The 1,316-nt window shown below is 32.6% G+C and overlaps 1 protein-coding gene across 1 annotated transcript in view; it reads right to left on the bottom strand.

The window, feature by feature from the left end:
* Positions 1 to 1,239: 1,239 nt before the first annotated feature.
* LOC103583442 (olfactory receptor 5D16-like) overlaps positions 1,240 to 1,316 on the bottom strand; it is a gene marked incomplete at its 3' end in the record, with an annotated part of 4,605 nt that continues 4,528 nt past the window's right edge. The window contains exon 2 of the mRNA XM_008564754.1: positions 1,240 to 1,254. Within this exon, the coding sequence (XP_008562976.1) occupies positions 1,240 to 1,254 (15 nt within the window). The remainder of the gene's footprint in view (positions 1,255 to 1,316) is intronic.

The raw sequence follows: 1,316 nt of genomic DNA, 5'->3' as shown, positions 1-1,316 counted from the left end.
GGGGATTGCAATGAATCTGTAGACAGCTTTGAATAGTATGGGCATTTACACAATGTTAATTATTCCAATGTAAGAGCATCAAATGTCTTCCCACTATTTTGTGTCTTGTTTAACTTCTTTCACAAGCATTTTGCACTTCTCTTTGTAGTGATCTTTCTCCTCCTTGGTTAAATTGATTCCTAGAGATTTTGGTTTTGTTTTGGTTTTGACTATTGTACATAGGGCTGTTTTCTTGATATCTTTTTCTGAAACTTTGTTATTGGAGTATAAAAATGCTACTGATTTGGTGGTACTGATTTTGTATTCTACAACATTCTTAAAACTGTTAATCAGCTACGAGACTTTTGGTAAACTCTTTAGGTTTTTCTATATTTATGTTCATGTCATCTGTAAACAGGGACAGATGTTAACTTTTTGTTTTCTAGTCTGGAAACCCTTTATTTCTTTCTCTTGCCTTATTGCTCTGGCTAGTACTGCCAATACTATATTAAATGGGAGTGGTGAGAGTGGGCATCATTTGAAATCTGAAGATTGAAAATGAAGAAAACAGAGTTTTACACCAGTATTCATTGAAAATGCTAGTGCCTGTGTCATTCAATCCTTAAATTATTGTCTTGATTATTTCACCCACTAATTATAAATCTTCGATCAGAGCACATGAACAGTATGCACTCTATTTTCTCAGAATAAAATTTAAGATATTTTCTNGATCCTTTCTTTTGCTCCACAGAAGTTTTTAGTTTTATATCATCCCATTTGTTTATTTTTTTCTTTTGTTGCTTGTACTTTTGGTGTATCACTCATAAAATCTTTGCCCAGTCCTACTTCCTAAATGGTTCCCCCTAATTTTTATTTCAGTAGATTTATGGTTTCATGTCTTATACTTAAGTCTTTAATATACTTGAGTTGATTTGGGTATATGGTGAGAACTGCAGGTCCAGTTTCATTCTTCTGTATATATGTACCCAACTTTCCCAACAAACTTTATTGAAGAGGTGGTCTTTTCCCTGTTTGTTCTTGTTGCCTTTGTCAAAGATAAGTTGGCTGTAAGTATATGGGTTGATTTCTGGGTTTTCCATTCTTTTCCATTGGTCCATATGTCTGTTTTTATGCCAGTACAATGCCATTTTGATTAAAATAGCTTTGTAAGATAATTTGAAGTCACTTAGGGTTATGCCTCTGGCATTATTATTATTATTATTATTATTATTATTATTATTATTTTTAGTCAGGATTGCTTTGGCTATTGGGTGTCTTTTTTCCTTGTTCCATACAAAAGCTAGGATCATTATGTTCCATTATTGTGAAGAATGTCA

The sequence above is a fragment of the Galeopterus variegatus genome, unplaced genomic scaffold, assembly GCF_000696425.1.
Source record: "Galeopterus variegatus unplaced genomic scaffold, G_variegatus-3.0.2 Scaffold23034, whole genome shotgun sequence".
Taxonomy (NCBI): Eukaryota; Metazoa; Chordata; class Mammalia; order Dermoptera; family Cynocephalidae; genus Galeopterus; species Galeopterus variegatus.
The sequence above is the reverse complement of the archived record's forward strand: the minus strand, read 5'-3'. Positions and strand labels throughout refer to the sequence as shown.